Raw genomic sequence first — 18,900 nt, 5'->3', positions numbered from 1 at the left:
TTCAAGTGTACGCATACTTAGTCTTTTTCGTTCATACAACTTAATACATCAAATTCATTCACCCACTAGAATAACAGCTAGCACCGCAACTTGTATAGATAATTTAATGAATAAATTAACATGTGTTTTTACTTTAAACTATGGAAATATGTCTACTAAATCCGCATGAAGTTCTTAAGAATATTCCTGAGATGCAAGAGGAAATATTGTCATTTGGAATCGACCATGTACTAGAGAATTATTTAAGAGAAACCAGAGCGCAAAAGCCTATGCAAGTACAGAGGTATAAACATTTCATTGTGAGCCAGGAAAATCAATGAGCATTAACAATTTAAATATTGATACTCGCAATAAGAAAGCAAAAAAGAAATCTACTAACGTGACTAGTAGGAAACAAAAAAGAAACGATGAATCTTTATATTTAGATGATCAAACTGGCCTTTATATTGATAGAAACAGGCACTTGACACTAAATATTACAAGAAAGAGGTTTCATTATTAATTTGACTATGTATTGGCATGTTGCTTGAAGCATCCTGGCAAGATTTATTAGTTCCAATTTTAAATTTGAAAGTAACAAAAGAAAACTAATTATTACTGTAAAATAGCTTTACTAATTTTGCTAATAGGTGAATTGATTTTTTACAGATTTCACAACTTTTTGGATATAATCTGTAAAAATAATAATTTAATTCTTCTTTGTTAAAAGTAAATTTTTGCCCATTGCCAAACAAATCGTTAACAGGTAGATTAACACCCACAATATTTCAAAATGGGTTTCATAAGTGGGGAGTCCTAATGAAATGTGCTGTATTGAATAGCTGTCATATCAACTGAATTAACACAGATACAACTTGTGCAAACCAGGAAACAAAGACAAAACGATATCAACAGGCATACCATAAAACCAAAAACTTCCCCCAACACAGATGGCCATTGTCAGAGAACATGGTTACGTTAAATATCATCACATAAGAAAATACCAATCGAAGAATTAGTCAAAGCAAAGATTTTATTCAACTTGGGACTTGCACCAGTCAAAACCATAGTTTATTTGTACATTTAACACAAAGACACTGAGAACAGAAGAAAGCTTACAAGAACTGGATTGAGCTTTACAAAATCTGAAGTGGGACATATTAGGCATCAGCGAAATAAGACAGGGAGGAGTGAAAATAGAAGAGAGAAGACTGTCATTTACAATAAAGTAGGAACCACACGAGGCAAGAGTTGCAAGAGACAACATTCAATGGTGATAGTTGGAGGAGGCCTTTGCCAAACGGCACACAGAAATAAGAGATTTAATTTAATACTACTTCAAATTGCATTTCTAGTGTTATATTTTCTATTTCTGTAAATAAATGTGATTTCATTTTTTTAATATACATATTTATTTACCCATTGTTTTACATAACTTTCTTGTTTATTTCAGTTAATAGATTTTTGAATGGTTATATGTGGCATATGTGGCATATATGGCAAAAGAAATATATAGCATAATGGCATATATGGCAAAAGATATATATAGCATAATGGCATATATGGCAATGGCTTGAGGAGTTGCCCAAAGACAACCAGGATATTACTGGTTCTGTTTTGGAAGAAGAATAAGGAAACAATAATAATTATGGAGTGAAATTTGAAGTGCTTGAAGATGGTAATAATAACAATTTTCTATCCTAGGCCAAAAGATCCCACTGGCCATAATTTTTCTCCTTATCTACGATGAATTAGTAGCAGCACTTGTAAAATTTAGCCAAAAGCACTCTAAAGCTGTCCTTACATTTACAAAAGAAGGCTGTCGGTGAGAAGATGCATCAGTCCATCACTTAAGAGTAGCAACTATCTGTATTGCCATCTAGTAAGAATGACAGTCCCAAACAAGACGTATTATCAACAACACTTATGGGGCTTCTGCGTTGAATGCAGACCGGAAGAATGTTGTCTGGTTTTTATAACAATGATCTCAGGTAAATAAAAATAGTTTTAAGGGTAGATGGATGTTATTTTTCGTTGAAAATTGTGTTCTAAATATGTAGTTATGTTTTTGGATTGTATAATTCTATTATTTCTTACCCGCCTTTCAATTTTTTAATATAAAGCTCCTAATAATTATACCTAAAAACGGGATAAAAGATGGAAGACAACATGACGACAGCGGACGCCGGACAGAGTACAGACGAGCTAAGTAACCTCTAATCTCTATTAGTTTTTTTTTTTTTCCTTTCTTGGCCTGCACGGTTTGTACGTCAGCCATCCTCTATTACTTATTAATATTATCAAATTTGTTTTGTATTTGACACTGCAGTCTGCACCGATAGCCCAGGGCTGCCAGATGAAAAAAAACATGATCGTACATCAACTACAAAAAATCGTATTCCTAGGAAATTTTGAAATGAAAAGATTGTACAACGTAAAAGTGGAAACTTTTTATTGAACATTACTGGCTGCCTTTGCCTTAAAGAGTGTAACTTTAAAACTCCATATTCTGAAACCATTTCGACGTCACAAACAGTGTATCTGGCTTTGGTTTGACATTGGTTTTTACCGGGCCCTAACCAGTCCTTAAATAAATCTAATTTTTCCCAATCGGGACGATACTTCTGTGCTCTGTGTTTGTTCCTCTCTGTTGCAGAAAGCTCTCCTCTTTTGGCTAATTTCTTTTTTCGGGGTACCTGGCGCAGGTCGCCAATTTTTCATTTTCACTACCCATTCTTGCTTAAGCGTATTGAAGTAACACAAAAAATACTAAAGACAATAATATCAAAAGAGGATATAATCACTTAGAGCTCGAGACGGATGAGAAAAACAGGTTTTCGACTATTCCAATACAAGTCTTTACAAGAGAAATAAAAGAAAAAGGGTGCGTGCAGCGTGTACTTATGTACGCGCGTAAGAAGTTATACTTCTTTGGCATTATTAAAAATAGTTTTTGATTGCATGCAAATAATTAATTACAATTAAATAATCAAAGACTGGATAAAGAGTCATTATAGTCAAAAAAGTTCCGTTTACATTTGAAAAATTAAATAAATAAATATTTATTAATTTTATATTTATTATATTATATTTTCTAATATTAATTAGTATTGATTTAAATATTCAACTTAAATCACTTCTGATTATAATTCAGACGCACATTTAAAATTCGCAATTGTATAATGAAAACAAAATGAAAACACGTGTTTTAAATGTAGAAACTAAAAGCATGTGGATAAATATTATAAAATAATATAAATACACAGTGAACAGAGGCGGCGTGCGTGCCAGCTGCCAACATGCGCCACTAACTTCATTCTGTTAATTTTGTGTCGTAAAATTTCACTCACATAAATTTTTCATAACGCGCCTAAAGAAACCTTAGCTTTGCAAAATCGAGTCAAAAAGTGTCGCGTAATTCTAAAATCTGAACACCCTGCCTATTTTTAAAATGCATACTTATAAAGAATGATGTCCATGCTCTGTGGTTGTACCTGTGGCTCTACGGGATCTGTGTTGTATTTACCAATTACCTATTCTTGGTCTTGGTCTGCGGTTGTAGACGCTAGCCACTAACAGAACTTTATTTATATGTCAAATGTCAATTTAAGTTTTAAGTACCTACTAGTTCTTAGAATGTTAAGAAATATTTTTAACAAAAACAAATCATAATAATACCGCTATGTAACACAAATGTAAAATAAAATATTAAAATGGTATCTAAAGAAGTTAGTACCTGGATGATTGCGAAAGACTTGTGTAGATGCTGTCATGCTGAAGGAGATTTTTTCAATTTGGCGACGCCTAATACATTTAAAGATCGAGAAGAAATATACTCCGATATGTTAAGAACCTGTTTTGATATAGAGGTAATTTCCCGCTTATATGATTTAATACCACTACAAGCATTAAATTTTAAAAATCTGGTACTACAAATAAACAAATATTGTTTTGATTAACTTTATTGATTTCTTATATTTTACCTTTATTGAAAATTACGTTCATTTATTTTATATATATATATATTCACAAACGATCTTATATTACACATCCTATATAGCTCAAATAGTTCTTGTCTAACATAGTCTATATTTTTTCCCTAAAGGATCAACTTTTCATTAGTTTACATGAATTTGGATTAATATTTTTTATTCATGTTATTCAATGTTGCTATTATTATTTTTTAATTTCATTTATTTATTTATTCCACATCATTATTCTATCTTTACAGTTATTACTAATTCCATAGAACCCTACATAATAAACATTAAAAAGAATATTTATATACCTAAATCTTATTACTAATAATTGAAGCAACTCTTGTGAACTCAGCCAGTATACAAACAAATAGTTCTACCTCAACAGAAATTCTATTTATTATATGTATAGCTCGCTCGCGCTTCGCTAACCAAGTTGGAATGTGTGTGCGGTACATCAAAAAGTTGAGATTTCTGCCTCAGGTTTTTACCAAACTTTTAACTTAAAATGTCAAGCCATAGACTTCAAGGAACAAAATGAAGAACAACAATAAGTGTTAAGTCCTTATATTGTATGTTTTTGTCAGAATAGGTCTCTACATACACTGTATATTAATTTTAAGTATAAATTTTGAATCCTAAATTTAATAAGAAATAATATAAGTAAATATGTATAAATAATGTATATATTTTGAATGTAAGCAATAGGTTAGGTTACATTTGAGTATATGCAATACTAAGTTGCTAATAAAACATATCTAGCATATGCATTAACATTGACAATTTAAAGACACTATTATTGCTTTTGTCCCACTACAAACTATATTTATTAGATAAACGGCTCCTCCAAAGTTGCACAATTAGTCTTTATTTGTTTCTACCGTTTTTTGCTAAATTTTGGATAATACTCTTTATGATATTCTAGATTGATCCTGTGCCAGGAGGTCTCTGTATTCCAACATACTCAATATGTTCAAAATGTGTTGTGAAGTTACGGGAAGCAATTATTTTCAAAGAGCAAGTGTTAAAATGTGAAGAGAAATTCTATGAATTATTAACATCTTCATCAATTGCTGGTAAATATTAACTGGAGTTTTTAGAAATATTTCCACTGTGAATGAGTGACTTGGCCTATAACTGGCTTGGGTTTTTTTGGCAACACAATTTCAGATGTGTACATTGAATTGGTTGTGTAATTTTTTTTTATATTATATCTTAATATATATATTTCTTGTGTGCGTGTGTATGTGACTGAACTCCTCCTAAACGACTGGACCAATTTTGATGAAATTTTTTGTGTGTCTTCAAGGGGATCTGGGAATGGTTTAGATTCACAAATCAGCCCGTCAGATGTTAAGGGTAGTCCACCCCTAAATTTTTATTTTTTAGACAAAATTTTTAATTTCTATTTTTTTATGATACAGCATTAAAAAATACATACAACCCCTAACTTTCACCCCTCTACGATCAACCCCTATTTTTTTATTATAAATGATATACATGGCGAAACGACGTTTGCCGGATCAGCTAGTTGAATTATATATACTGTATTAAGTGATTATAAACAAAATAAACTAAGGGATAATTTTAGAACCATATTATGTCTTTAGTCTTAAAATCTCACACCTAGGCATACAGTCAAGGAGGAAATAAAAGTATACGCTCAAAAGTACAAGACTAGGCTGAAAAATCATCCTAACCACCTAGCTGTTCTACTCACCCTACCAGAGTATATAAACCGACTCAAAAGACGAAGAACCCTGGAGCTCAGCAGCATTGACTGAGCTAATATTATTATGGTCGATATTCCTAATGAGGAATATCTCCACCCGCAAATGATCCTACAACTCATCTGCTCATAGTCAGAAGACTGATTGCACGATGCGCTCTATTAAAAAAAAGTCTTAAAATCTTATTATTAAATTTCAGTGTCGACCCAAATTAAAAAGGAACCTGAAATGGATAGCGAAGGTATTTATTCCTTATGTCTATATAATCTTATCCTTATATTAATTATGGCAATAGTATAAATGATCCTTGATGCCGGGCAAATAATTTGCCATGGTACAGAATGTAAATCTACTTGTTGATGAAAACTATAACAAAATTAGAAATATTACTAGTTATATATGCTAACACATTTACTAGAGACATAAGCATGAACTTTATGTTTAATGCTAAAGATTATCATATGCTCATCTTAAAATACTAATAGCGGTTTTTGTCTTGTGACATATTTATTTCTCTATATATCTTATGTTTATATATTTAAAAAATTTAGTAGTTTAAAAGTTTGTATGTATGTATACTAGGTTAATAAATTTTGTAAAATTCAAACCGATTTGCACCAGTCTATCGAAGTGATTTAAAAAATCAAACCAACTTTAAATACTTATCAATGTTATTTACCTATTATACATATCTCGAGAAATGTGTGGTGGTGGTCCCTCCCTAAGTTTATAGGAGAAGTGTGTTCTTATAGATGATGAGAAATTTGTCGGAAAACACACAATGCACACGTCTGGAAGCTTAATAGTAATCTTGAACACACAAATATACTGCCAAAACATGGAACAAATCAACTATTTACTATTATTGTGGAAAATTAATTTTATATTACTTTTTGGACTTAATTATTCTGTAGGCTAGATTGTTATTCATATAAAGTCCTCTTTTGTGAACTTTATAGTTACTTTGTTATTACCTCTAATGCTCTATTACAATTATAATTTTAGATTACAATGATGATATGGATGATGATTTAGATGATGAAATGGATGATTATATAGATGATATGGACAATGACACGGACACAATTGACACAGATTTAAAACTCGAACCAGGGGAACATCAGATTGAAGGTATTTCATGTAGCTTCTTCTTCTTTCTTTTTTTTTTTTTTTTTGACAATTCCCACCAATTGACCTAGTCCCATGCTAAGCTGGTGAAGCTTGTGTTATGGGTACTAGGCAACGGATATACATACATATTATAGATAGATAGACATATAAATACGAATTTAAACACCCAAGACCTAAGCACAACACCAAATGCTCATCACATCGATGTTCTTCTCAACCGGGGATCGAACCCGGGACCCATGGATTCGCAGTCAGGGGTACTAACCACTAGAACAATGAGTCGTCAAATAATTAAATTAAATATTATAATTATAATTAAAATCAATTATTATAATTATATTTAAAAATGGGGCGTTAGTGCTTGTTTTGTTGAGGGTCTCAAGATCCCCCATCGAGTCCCCCGTTTATACACCGCGCAAGTTTTAAACAACCATAGACTAGTAGATCTTTTGTCTATAGTATTAAAAAAAACAATGGCGCTACAACCTTTTTAGGGGATCAGATTTCTGTATCTGTTTCATGATCATTTGTCAATCTAATAGGTATAGTCCTTTTCACGAAAGAAGTCCCCCAGACGCGGCGCTGCAATCGCATGACGTAATGTTGCCATTTATGAGTAAAAAATTTACCTATTTTATTTACATTTAGCAGATGTAATTTATCAAGTAATATTATTTTCTGCATACTTCGATGAAACAATATTTCTGTTATGTAAAAAGTATATATTTATTTACTTATATTAGCGGTGTTCTACCTACTTACAGGGAAAAGTTGAGAAAATAGGGTAAAGAAAAGCAATACAATTTTTTATTCAGAGTTTTATTGCATAATTGTTGGGTTACAATTTTTTTCGAAGTACACACCGCTGTTATACCTTCGTTTATAATTCTTGTTACAGTTATTTCTGACACACCTGCAATTAAATTATGAACAATTAAAAATAATAATAACTTTAAGTTTATAATGCTTATGTAATATATGTTTTAATTTCAGTTACCTAGTTTCATCACGTTATGTATTTGTTGAATTTTGTCGCAAAAACGAATTTATATCATAAAAGTCCCATCAATACAGCAAAAAAATATTAAATGGCAACTCTAAAAAGTACCTGTTATGGCGGCAATTCTCTTCCGAACATTGTTTAGTTGTATTAAAACACCTTGATTCTTATGTTCCGCTTCACAGAACTCTTTCACCTTTAATATCATTTCTCGAGCCGAACTTTTTACAACTTTTGGCATTGTAATCAATATTTAAAATGCACGAAGCTAGTTAAAAATTCACAAAAATCAACCACAACAAACGAACTTGATAACATCGACGAATGACAACATTGCCGACCTGTCAAATTTAGTTCCAAAAATATCCGCGGGACTTCTTTCATGAAAAGCACTATAAGTAGGTGATCAGCCTCCTGTGACTGACACACGCCGTCGACTTTTTGGGTCCATGGCAAGCCGGTTTTCTCACGATGTTTTCCTTCACTGTTCAAGCGAATGTTAATTGCGCACATAGAATGAAACTACATTGGTGCACAGCCGGGGATAGAACCTACGACCTCAGGGATGAGAGTCGCACGCTGAAGCCACTAGGCCAACACTGCTCAGTCGTCTATAGTATAGGTTCGAGTCCCGGCTGTGAACTATGGACTTTCTGTCTATGTGCGTTTTAAACACTCGCTCGTACGGTGAAGGAAGTGCTCACAAAGTCGACAGCGTGTGTCAGGAATGATCAGCTAATTGCCTATTACAATGATTACGACACAGATGTCTGAGGTCTAGAACTAAAAGTTTTTTTTTAAATAATCACGTATCATACGTCGATTTTTGGATCTGACATAGGGAGCGTTCAAGTATTACGTAACGCAATTTTAGGCGATTATTGAACCCCCCCCCATGTATCTCGCCGTAACGTTCTTCAGTACCCTAGTACAGTACTGTACTCAAGTATAGTAAAACGTTTCGTGACCACCTAGTGTCTCTTTAGTTACTATTATGTGGTGTAAGTCGAAAATTATATGAACAATAACGCGTAATTCAATCCCCGCCCCGCATAGTAACGTTTTACAAAAGGACCCCCCCCCCCTCCCAAAACGCGTTACGTAATACTTGAACGCTCCCATACCGATTTGACATGTTTAACTGTATTTGTTAATAAAAAGATAACGCAACTCTTTTTTTCTTTTAAGTACACCTAAAAAGACCACTTAGATCAAGAATTCAAAAGACAACGGAAGTGACGAAGATTAAAGCAGCGCAGGAGCCAAAACCAAAGCCGAAGCCGAAACCGAAAAAGCCGCCGAAAGAAAAGACAGTGAAAAATGAAGAGAAGAAAGTGAAGAAGGAAAAAAAGAAAGAAGATAACACAGAGAGAAAAGGTTAGTTTAGTTATTTTGTTTTAATTCAGAATGGCGCTTGCGTGACTTGAGTTAATATAGCCAATAAATGGTAAATAAAGTATTAATTTCAAATGTTGTGAATTTGCCCCAAAAATACAAAAAAAATGGTGCGTGTACTTATGTACGCGCGTAAGAAGTTATACTTCTTTGGCATTATTAAAAATAGTTTTTGATTGCACGCAAATAATTAATTACAATTAAATAATCAAAGACTGGAAAAGGAGTCATTATATATAGTTAATAAAGTTCAGTTTACATTTGAAAAATTAAATAAATAAATATTTATTATTATTCTCTTACATTAAGTGTAACATAAATTCTATTAATATTCGAATGTTGTTTTTAAATTATGTCCAATCTTCCGTGGGCAACTTCATTATGTTAATTTTTTGTCACGGTGCGCGCGCATCGTAAAATTTCACTCTCATCAATTTTTCATAACGCGCCTAAAGAAGTATAACTTCAAAAAATATTCTAATCAAACATATATCCAACTTCTATACTATACTATATAAAGATATGCATATCTTAGAATTTTAAATCTTACGTTCGAAAGGGTTCTAGAAAAGTACCTATTTTTAAAAGGCCGGCAACGCGGTTATCCCCTGATCTATAAATATATATATATATATATCTATAAATTTCATTCAATGTCTGAAGTAAGCGCCATTTTGGATTCTTTTGCTATAATTACATTTAATATAGACACGCGTCAGATAGCAAACGTTACTATTAATTGGGGGTTGGTGGTAGGAGGGTAATTATGTGTGTTCAATGCCAAATCAAATATTTTTTTTATACACAATAAATTCATAAAAATCGGTCGGAAGTCGAAGGAGTTTCTGTCAAGCTTTTACTGACACGAGAATTTTATTTTATGTCGAATTTATTAATGGTGGCCTGTGGTTTCTTACGCGTTCATTCGAAAAGTAATATTATTCGAACCATTTGTTGCTGAGATAAGTTCTTTCAAATAAACTTTTTATCTAAATATAGCTAGGTAACTATGTATTATTATGTAATTTACAAGCTATATGCATATTTCAACTATCAAATTAACTAGGTGAGAAATATTTCTTTGTCATGTAACTTCAAACAGTCATATGTCATAATTGACAGATGACAACTGACACCGACAAGAAATTTAAATCAATGAAATCTTTATCTATTTATAAAAACGAACGGTGTAAAGAGTATAACAACATCAATTTTATATACAATTTCGATATAAATATGAGATATTTATTGAAAAATAACCTAAAATAGCGCGTGGGCTCACTGGGTTGAGTATTTGGCCAAAAAATACAAAAAAAATATTCAAGTTAAACATACCTATATCCAACTTATATACTATACTATATAACAATACGTATATCTTAGAATTTTAAATGTAGCGTTCGAAAGGGTTCTAGAAAAGTACATATTTAAAAAAAATAAAGTTTATCATTTCATTCAATGTCTAGTAAAAAAAAACAACTGGTTAAAATTTATAGTATTATGATGGCCATTTATGGCCGGTACAGGGGCGCCGATACGAGAATGACAGTGCATGCTCCTATTTCACCATGGCTCCTGCTGATAGGGGACAAGTCTTTGTTTTTAATTTATGTTATTATTATTAATTACTTAAGATTACGTGGAACATGGTGTAATGGTTGCAGCTCCTTACAAACGTTGTGTAAAAAAAAAACATGGCGATTAAAAAGAGTGGCGGAGAGTTTATTGCCAGTTCTTCTCTTCCATTATACGCCCTTGATTTGTGAACTGGCAGTAAATGTAAAATTAAAAGCATTAATATGTATTTCTTTAATGACGAATCACAAGTGTACATTGTGTTACCTACGTAAATAAATGATTTTTTTTTTTTATTTTTGATAAAGTGATTGCCTAGGGCTCTGTGGACCTTTAATCCGCCACTGCATGTGGCCTACAATCTCCTTGGTCCAAGTGTTTTCAAAGAACTCGGATTCCTTGTACCTAGTGGATATGTGCAGCATTTAGTTCTTAATCGTCGATATGTTACTTTCTTTATTTATTTAAAAATTCTTAGTTCGCCCGCCCCTTGTAACTACACGCCCCTAGGCACGTGCCTAGTTTGCCTTAGGGAGCGTTCAAGTATTACGTAACGCAATTTCTGGAGATTATTGACCCCCCCTCCCCCATGTAACTCGCCGTAACGATTTCCAGTACACACAGTATAGTAAAAAGTTTCGTGACCACCTAGTGACTCTTCAGTTACTATTATGTGGTGTAAGTCGAAAATAATATTAAAAATAACGCGTAATTCAATCCCCGCTCCGCATCGTAACGTTGTACAAAATGCCCCCCCCCCCCCCTCCAAAATTCGTTACGTAATACTTGAACGCTCCCTTACGGACATTCCGCCTCTGGCCACATGGGAGACATGATCTTGTACATATACATATACAAAAAGTTTCAATCTATGGTATATTCTGTGTCAATATTATTGTATAGTGAAAAGGAAATGACTTTCTGGACGAATACTAACTGTAACCACTAATCATATGTTTTATTATTCATTTGACGTATTTGGGAGCGTTCAAGTATTACGTAACGAATTTTGGGGGGGGGGGGGGGTCCTTTTGTGTTCGTAACGATGCGGGGCGGGGATTGAATTACGCGTTATTGTTAATATTATTTCCGACTATCCAGTACTTTACACCTAACCTTTAAGCATAAAGAGTCCCTGGGTGGTCACGAAACGTTTTACTATTGGGTACAGAGAAACGTTACGGCGCGTTACATTGGTGGGGGGGGTCAAGATTCTTGAACGTAAAACAAAAATAAAAATGGCCTTTATTCAAGTACTACAATGTAACACGACCTCCGACGGACCTCAACCTCAATATAATTGTATAGGCAAAAGGAAATAAGTATTATTAATTATTATATATTTTATTATTTGTTTTTCTTTTTAAAAGACAATTCACAAAAATTAACCTAGTCCCATTGTAAGCTGGTGAAGCTTGTGTTATGGGTACTAGGCAACGGATATACATACATATTATAGGTAGATAGACATATAAATACATATTTAAACACCCAAGACCTAAGCACAACACCAAATGCTCATCACATCGATGTTCGTCTCGGCCTGGGATCGAACCCGGGACCCATGGTTTCGCAGTCAGGGGTACTAACCACTAGACCAATGAGTCGCCAATTATTATTATTAGCGTATTAGTGTTAATTAAATAAACGTTTAATTACGTTAAAATACTTAACATAATGTCCTTTGTGGTATGAAAGATATATTTGGAAATTGCACTTTATCCATTGTGTGCCTATGACAAGTTTCATCGAAAGCGATATTAAAGTAAATTATAAATCACTTGATAAATAACGCACGAAAATTTTAAAGTTCGTACGTGTTTACAAGTATGTTACGTCATAGGAAGACTGTGCGACGCCATCTTGCATAGATTCGTTTTGACGGGTTCTTAAAATTGTGCTTACTTTGAAACGCCTAATATTGATGAAAATTGTTTTTAGTTTTTATAAAGCTTTATACGGTCCAAAGTGAGCAGTGTTGGCCTAGTGGTATCAGCGTAGGACTCTCATCCCTGAGGTCGTAGGTTCGATCCCCGGCTGTGCACCAATGGACTTTCTATGTGCGCATTTAATATTCGCACGAACGGTGAAGGAAAACATCGTGAGGAAACCGACATGTTTTAGACCCAAAAAGTCGACGGCGTGTGTCACTGGAGGCTGATCACCTACTTGCCTATTAGATTGAAAAATTATCGTGAAACAGATTCAGAAATCTGAGGCCCAGACCTAAAGAGGTTGTAGCGCTACTGATTTATTTATTTATTTATACGGTCCAAGACTTGGATAAGATTTGGCATTCGGAAATCAAACAGCTCAGTCTGGACTCTGTCACTTACCCTATAAGGGAGCGTTCAAGTATTACGTTACGTATTTTGGGAGGGGGGGGTCCTTTTGTAAAACGTTACGATGCGGGGCGGGGATGAAATTACGCGTTATTGTTAATATTTTTTTCGACTTACACCACATAATAGTAACTAAAGAGTCACTAGGTGGTCATGAAACGTTTTACTATACTTGGGTACAGTACTGTACTTGGGTATAACTAGCGGCACAAAACTCTAGCGCTGACCGTTATTGCGCAGAAGTAAAAAATAAGGTACCTGAGGGGGGCTAGCGGAATGAAGAGCGTCGATTGGCTCTCCAGTCGCATTTTGTCCCCCGCGCGACAGTAGGTACACATGCGCAGCAATCCCCTCCACGTATCGGCCAGCGCTAGACTTACGTGCCGCTGGTTATACGGAATAACGTTACGGCGAGTTACATGGGGGGGGGGGTCCAAAAATTGCGTTACGTAATATACTTGATCGCTCCCTAAGTGAAATACATTAAAACCAAATTAGTACGCCCCTCTTTTATTACTGTTACTAGCCACCCGCCCCGGCTTCGCACGGGTGCAATGCTGATACTGAATTCAAAGTGGAGGACTCCCTATAGGAGAACCGCGGCCTCCGACGCCGGTACCGCCGCAAACACTACGTCCCGCAATTAAATGTGTAATATCTTCGAAAATACTCATTTAAATCATATGCTGTAAAAACCATATAGATCTATATTAAATCAACAATGTAGTTAAGGTATTTAATTGGTTAAGGATTAATGCTGTATTGGTTAAAATCGCTTCGAAAATTAGCCATTATTTGTCGTAAAAAGTAAATGACAAAAAAATGTTATTGTGAGATATCCATAAGGGATAGACATATACCATCGCGGACTTTTCTGTAGACCTCAATTTGTACGATATTTAGTACATTATTTTTATAAAACTCGTAGGGTACAGCCTGCGTTTGCAATGTAAGCGGAAGAAATGTAATTATTTACGACATCACATTAGAAACCTCAAAAATAACAGTATTTCTCCACTATTTCATGGATGTTATTATACATATCAACCTTCCTCTTCAATCAACTCTATCTATTAAAAAACCCCATCAAAATCCGTTGCGTAGTTTTAAAGATTTGAGCATACATAGGGATATAGGGACAGAGAAAGCGACTTTTTTTATACTATGTATTGATTAACCAGAATTAGGCTAAAATGTATTAGCGCTCCAATATAAGCCTTTCTATCGTCTGGAAAATATTTAAAAGAAATTCTGTTCAAATGATTAGAAGATCGGAGCCTTAGAAGAAGATTAACAGAATTTTCTCTTTTAGGCACGAAGCCAAAGTTCTCCCTCCGGCCGGGCGATTTTACATACACTAATGGGACCTATACCTGCACCCTGTGCGACACCCCATACAGCGCAATCCAATCCTTGAGGTATCACATCCGCTCGAAACACTACAAGCTACCGAAATATAAATGCCAATATTGCGACCAGGAGTTTATGACGCTACCACCATTTGTGGTGCACAAACTGAACGATCATAATGTTGATGAGCGGTACGAGTGTACCGCATGCCAGACTAAGTTCAACGCGCCGAGTCAGTTACGGAAGCATATAAATGGGTTTCACATGTTGGGGGAGAAATATAAGTGCGATTCGTGTGATTATGAGACGTTCAGTTTCGAAACGTTGTATAAACACAAGTTTAAACATAAGACGGTGAAGGACTACCATTGTAGGTTTTGTAAGAAGGCGTTCTTGAGGAAGGCAACGTTGGAGCTACATGAGAGGATACACACGGGGGACAGAAGGAAAGTCTGTAAAATATGTGGGCAAGCGTTTGTTCAGAAGGCCAGTTTAAATTATCACATGACGAAGTATCATCCGAATGTGAACTTTTAGAATAATTTAACTAGCAAATTATTTGTACATCGTAGGCGGTTGTCGTGAGATTTGAATACACAATTTTATTAAACGTATCAAAGAAATAACAATATGAACAAGACATCACGGAGTTGACAAAATGTTTTGACAGTAGTCACATCACAATATTATACATCATTTAGTTATTTATTTCTTTAATTAAATACATCACAATGTCAACTAACTATTATTCCATAAGTAGATAAAAGAAACCAATCGCAATATCATATAGAATTAATTAAAATTAAAAACTTGATGGTTCTATAAAAAATGAAGTTATAATGTCATAAGTAACTTTATATATTTTGAGGGTACTCACAATTTTCAATTGTTTCTATTATTGGAACAAACCTAATTATGTTTATTATGAAATTTATATCGTATTATAAAAATGAATATAAGCAGAATGTTTTTTATTATAAGACTGGCCCCTTTAAAAGTGTGTGGGTACAAAGTACACATGTCAGAAATTAAACTTCTTTGGCAAACTAATTTTTAAGTATTGTTCATATTTATACCAATCTAAATTTTTTGATTTCCGAGACTCAGAAAGATGGAAAGGGGAAGATATTTTAAGAATTTAATTGTCATTAAAATATTTCAAATGTCGAAAATAAATTCAAATTATAAAATACCCTTATGCGCCTTAAGAAGTTTCACTTTAGTCCATTGAAATGTTACATTTTTTAGGCCTTACCTTGCGTTTTTAGAGGACGCAATTTTATTTTTTTGATGTGTAGGGGGGGTCAGTGTAAAGATAAAAACAAGTTTGTGGGGTCGCCACCCTTGTCCCACGGCAGCCATCTTGGAAATAGGGGTTGAAATGGTTTTTACGATATATCTGTTAAACTATTTATTTGATAAAAAAAAATTGTTAAAATTTTTTGTTGCAAATTAAATTCTCTACAACTTTGGTCCAGTAACTTTTTGTCGTAGAACTATAAATAAATAAGTTATAAGCCATAATCTTCAGAAATTCGAGAATTTTTTTTTTATTTTTCGATGTAACTTTTTTTTTATCATTTTAAAATACCATACATACATAACTGATGCCATATTATTTACCTATAATATGTTATCAGTTATTGTTTTTTTACTTTATTATTATAATTTTTTTTAATTAACTTGGCATTTTTAAATTAAATTAAAGTGGCAATAACTTATCTTCTAAACTCCTGAAATAGGAGCAGTTTTGATTGAAAATGTATAATGAATAGAAAATTATTAACAAAAAAATTATATAATACAGATAATTTGTATCAAAACATAATGAAAAACTGGAATTTAAATTCCATTTAATTTAAATAAAGACTTTTCTTTATTAAGTGATTTTATAGAGAGATTTTATATTTCTTTAGCTTCATTCACTGAAACACGTTGTGTTATATCTTCATGATTTCAATTGCCCTTAACAATCTATTTTTGTTTTAAACAAGTCACACCAATTGACCTAGTCCCATGCTAAGCTGGTGAAGCTTGTGTTATGGGTACTAGGCAACGGATATACATACATAAGATAGATATACATATAACTACATATTTAAACACCCAAGACCTAAGCACAACACCAAATGCTCATCACATCGATGTTCGTCTCAGCCGGGGATCGAACCCGGGACCCTAATTCGCAGTCAGGGGTACTAACCACTAGACCAATGAGTCGTCAATGAATTATTGTGGAGCCCCTCGTCGGGTAACACTTATTTAGTCTGTACTAGATGTGACAACCAATAAACTTATTAAAACTGGCAATATTTCAATTCCTTATAATAAATATATATAATAAACTATAATTAAATTTACAATAATAATTCGTTACAATACATTGGAATTAAGCTAAAGAATGTGTTACAGCGACGGATGATGAAACGAAACTAAATTCAATATTTATTGAGTGTTATATTTTATTACGAATTGATGATCTGGCGTAAACGTGAAATGTTAGCAGTATTCTGTAGAGAGCTATATTATAAGAGTACCATTAATAAGGTCGACAACACACCCGCTACGCTCCTTGACGTTGGCGTCTATGGGCGGTGGTTATCACTTTTTAAGGAACCTGCTCGTTTACCTCCTGTCCCATAAAAAACATCGTATGGAAACTGACACTTGTTGAACCCGATAATCGACGATGTATTAGATACAGGCTGATTACCAACTTACCCATTACGAATTACCAATAAAACATACCCAAGTGTCTTATATTAAGTGTAAGATTCAGACGCGAGTAGTCACTATGTCTGACTTCCGAACGCCAAAAATGTATTAAATTTTTCATAACTCATAAGCCCGTTTCTGAATATCCACGTCTTATGGCGCCCAATGTAAATATTTTATAATATAAACTAGCTGATCCGACAAACGTCGTTTTGCCATGTTTATCATTTATAATAATAAAAAAATTAGGGGTGGACTACCCTTAACATTTAGGGGGATGAAAAATAGATGTTGTCCGATTCTCAGACATACCCAATATGCACACGAAATTTCATGAGAATCGGTCAAGCCGTTTCGGAGTTTAACCACAAACACCGCGACACGAGAATTTTATATATTAGACTAGCTGACCGGGCAAACGTCGTTTTGCCATTTATAATAAAAAAATAGAGGTTGATCGTAGAGGGGTGAAAGTTAGTGGTTGTATGTATTTTTAATGGTGTATCATAAAAAAATAAAAACAGAAAAAAATATCTAAAAATAAAAATAAAAGTTTAGGGGTGGACTACCCTTAACATTTAGGGGGATGAAAAATAGATGTTGTCCGATTCTCAGTTATACCCAATACGCTCACAAAATTTCATGAGAATCGGTCAAGCCGTTTAGCAGGAGTTTAACCACAAACACCGCGACGCGAGAATTTTATATATTAGATTAAACAGTGTAAGATCCACAAGAATTAGTGTCGTTTTAATTCATAAAAATCGTTTTAAAATTTTGAAAACGGTCTTACAACACTGACTAGATAAAGAAGAATATTTATAAACAATAAAGGCACAAGAGGACAAACAGAAGTGATACAATCTTTTGTTCTAGGCGATGACGAGTATTCAATAATCGAAGAATCCGGCGACTACAAATGCAGAACATGCGGAAAAATATTTAAACAGAGGCGATTATTTATCCAACATTATAGATCTGTGCACCTCAAACTGACGTCTAAAATGACAGGCTGTCATTTCTGCGAGCTTAAAGTGAGAGCGCATTTGCGCGCGAAACACATGGAAGAAAAACATGGCGTCCCCGCGCCTACGTGTAACGCGTGCGGTCGAAAGTTTTCATATCCACATCAAGTGATACTCCATCAAAAAACCTTTCATATGGGTGAAAAGAATATTGCGTGTCCGGTTTGTGATATGAAGTTCGGTTCTAAAGTGAATTTGTACCAGCATAAAGTCAAGCATTCTACCGAGAAAATACATAAGTGCGATTATTGTGATGAACGGTTTAAGTGGCGAAAGCAATGGTCCAGGCATATGTTGAAGCATAGACAGAATTAATTTATAAATTACTAGCTGGCCTGGCGAACATCGTACCGCCTAACAGTCGATTCTTTATTTTTTTTAAATACTTATTCTGCTATTCGGGACAACGGTCTAGCTAGTAAGAAAAAAAAAGAAAGTTGATAATACAACGAATACATTATGTCAAAAAATAAAAATTTACCTTCCCGGAACCCCACCACTAACATTTGAACTTTATGTTATGGTATTAAAGTTCAAATTGACTTGTATTGTTATGAATATTTTGTATGGGAATATAGAAAAGTGTTGTTTTTAGACATTTTCACTCATTTTTTTAAATTTTTCTCTCAGTAAGAACCATCCTCGTACTTCAAGGAATATTATTTAAAAAAAATCAGACAA

The 18,900-nt window shown here is 33.7% G+C and overlaps 1 protein-coding gene across 5 annotated transcripts in view; it reads left to right on the top strand.

The window, feature by feature from the left end:
- The first annotated feature begins 3,516 nt into the window (after positions 1-3,516).
- The window catches only part of LOC125058298 (zinc finger protein 652-like), a 31,466-nt gene continuing 16,082 nt past the window's right edge, over positions 3,517-18,900 (top strand). For 2 of the 5 annotated variants that reach the window (XM_047662356.1, XM_047662357.1), the window contains exons 1-5: positions 3,517-3,848; positions 4,882-5,032; positions 5,886-5,927; positions 6,692-6,817; positions 9,006-9,194. In XM_047662356.1, the coding sequence (XP_047518312.1) occupies positions 3,693-3,848; positions 4,882-5,032; positions 5,886-5,927; positions 6,692-6,817; positions 9,006-9,194 (664 nt within the window). In that variant the 5' untranslated portion in view covers positions 3,517-3,692. Of the gene's footprint in view, positions 3,849-4,881; positions 5,033-5,885; positions 5,928-6,691; positions 6,818-9,005; positions 9,195-14,441; positions 15,351-18,070; positions 18,622-18,900 lie in introns of those variants that run through there. The other 3 variants (XM_047662358.1, XM_047662354.1, XM_047662355.1) reach the window with 3 other exon arrangements.

Source organism: Pieris napi, chromosome 18 (genome assembly GCF_905475465.1).
Source record: "Pieris napi chromosome 18, ilPieNapi1.2, whole genome shotgun sequence".
NCBI lineage: Eukaryota > Metazoa > Arthropoda > Insecta > Lepidoptera > Pieridae > Pieris > Pieris napi.
Note: the sequence above shows the minus strand (reverse complement) of the source record. Positions and strands in the feature narration are given on the sequence as shown.